At 38.3% G+C, this 1,979-nt stretch overlaps 1 protein-coding gene across 1 annotated transcript; it reads right to left on the reverse strand.

Moving 5' to 3' along the window:
• Positions 1–451: 451 nt before the first annotated feature.
• Positions 452–1,436, reverse strand: LOC114684500 (vomeronasal type-1 receptor 2-like). The gene has a single exon (XM_028859092.2). The coding sequence runs from the start codon at positions 1,370–1,372 to the stop codon at positions 452–454; it is 921 nt and encodes a 306-aa protein (XP_028714925.1). The 5' UTR covers positions 1,373–1,436.
• Positions 1,437–1,979: the final 543 nt, after the last annotated feature.

The following is a 1,979-nucleotide window of genomic DNA, read 5'->3' on the forward strand; positions in this document are numbered from 1 at the left end:
CGATTTTTTGGTACTGGTGAAGGTTAAAGCAGTACTGATGGGACCAGGGCCCCCTGAAGATCTAGTTCATTGCCAGCTATGGATTCAGTTTTTCTTGCTCTTAGAATGTGGTACACAATGGTGTCTGTGACTTCATCAAGCAGTCATGATGCCCTGACAGGAGGAAAGCAACAAAATGGGCAGATTTATTTACAGCATTTTTTGTTTGCTCCTTCAAACATGAGATAGACACTGGGAAGACTCTCCCAGCTGTATATTCAAGAATGTAATAGATCTCAGCTCATCCAGTCTGCTGATTCACCAGATGACAAAACTCCCATACTAACTTTGGTTAATCATAGAAAGACTAAGTGTTATACTCTTAACATTCTGAATTCAATTTTTGAGTGTTATGAGGGAGTAAGCAACCAGATATGAAGTAAAACATAGCATGTAAATACTTAAAATAAGATTAAGAGGTTTTATTCCTCATCCAGACCAAACTGAATCTAGACAGAATGGAATAATGACTCATAAGAACAAAGGGTCCAAAAGATGGAAAACATAGAGAGGTGAAACGGGTGATGTTCACAAGCCACCAGTTTTGATTATGAAAAAAAGCAATGCAGCCTCGTAAGATGGAGGAGAGGGTATAAAAAACCAGAAAGGTAGCTACCAATGCCATGATGTTCTGGGTGGCTCTGGACTCAGGGGAGGTTCTGCTAGAACCAGTAGTGCTGCGGATGTGTTGGACACTCTGCTTGTGTCTGTACAGAATGACAATTATGGAGCTGCTGGACCAGGTGATCATCACAGAAAAGAAGATTTCAGGACACAAAAGCAATGCTACATAGAGTGAGTCACTGATTTCATCACTCCCTACAATTGAGCAGTATCCAAAATCATGTTTTCTTGTGGTATTTTTGCTATTCCTTTCAAAAAAAGGGTACACAAAGAAAATGAAATTTATCAACATGTACAAGACCCAGAGAAGGTCAATAGAGCAGCCAATGTACTTTGCAGCTTTGAATTTGTGATCTTTCCAACAGAATCCCCTTGGATTGATGGTGATGGCTTGGAAGACACTAAGGAGGCAAATGCTGCCAATGGACACACTTCGCCCAAATCTTTGCATGTACAATAGTAGCTGGCATCCGAAATTATTCACAAATTGTGTCAATCCCCAAACTGCCATTGTGTGGGGCACTCCTGCAGAGAGAATGACCAAGGCATTGGATGCCATTAGGTGCATGAGAATCAAATCTGAGGGCTTTAGTTTGCATTCTCTGTAGTAAAGGACTAGATAGTAGAACATAAGAGAGAGATTTCCTAGAATTCCAGTGATAGTTTGTGATAAGAAAATGATTCTAATTGCCAGATTACATAAATCCATTTTGTGATCCAGCAAAATTTCCTTTGGAATATGGCCCTGCTATTTCTCAGTCTAATTAATAATGACAAATACTTGCAGCCTGAATGGAAGAAGATGCCTTTAATTCATGAACAATCTCAGAGACTGAAGCAAAGATTCCTTTAATCTCAGGAGATAAGCATCATCCCTGACCACTTAAATAGACCTAATTCCAAAATTTTGTCAGTAGTTACTTTCCATGTATGTTACTGTGAGATTGCCCAATACTTCAGGATGTAAATATTGATGGAAGGAGATCCACCAAGTTTCAGAGAAAATGGTCATGCAGGACAACATGGTGTTGGCCTATGAGAAATAATAAAAAGTGACAGCCCACACAAACAAATATGATGTAAACCTACCAGAATATATTGATTTGTTAGTCATGGTATGAAAGGAAAAAACTTCAATAATGACTACACATGCTAAATATTTTAATTTTTAATGAATATCTCATCCAGAATCATAATAAATGTAATGAGAACTTTATAATACCACTAAGAATAGATGTACGATTTTGTGAGTAGGTAAAGTTGCCTCGATATAATTAAGGGTGGAGCCATCTTTGTGTTAACCCGAAACTAAACTT

This window comes from Peromyscus leucopus, chromosome 1 (assembly GCF_004664715.2).
Source record: "Peromyscus leucopus breed LL Stock chromosome 1, UCI_PerLeu_2.1, whole genome shotgun sequence".
Lineage (NCBI taxonomy): Eukaryota > Metazoa > Chordata > Mammalia > Rodentia > Cricetidae > Peromyscus > Peromyscus leucopus.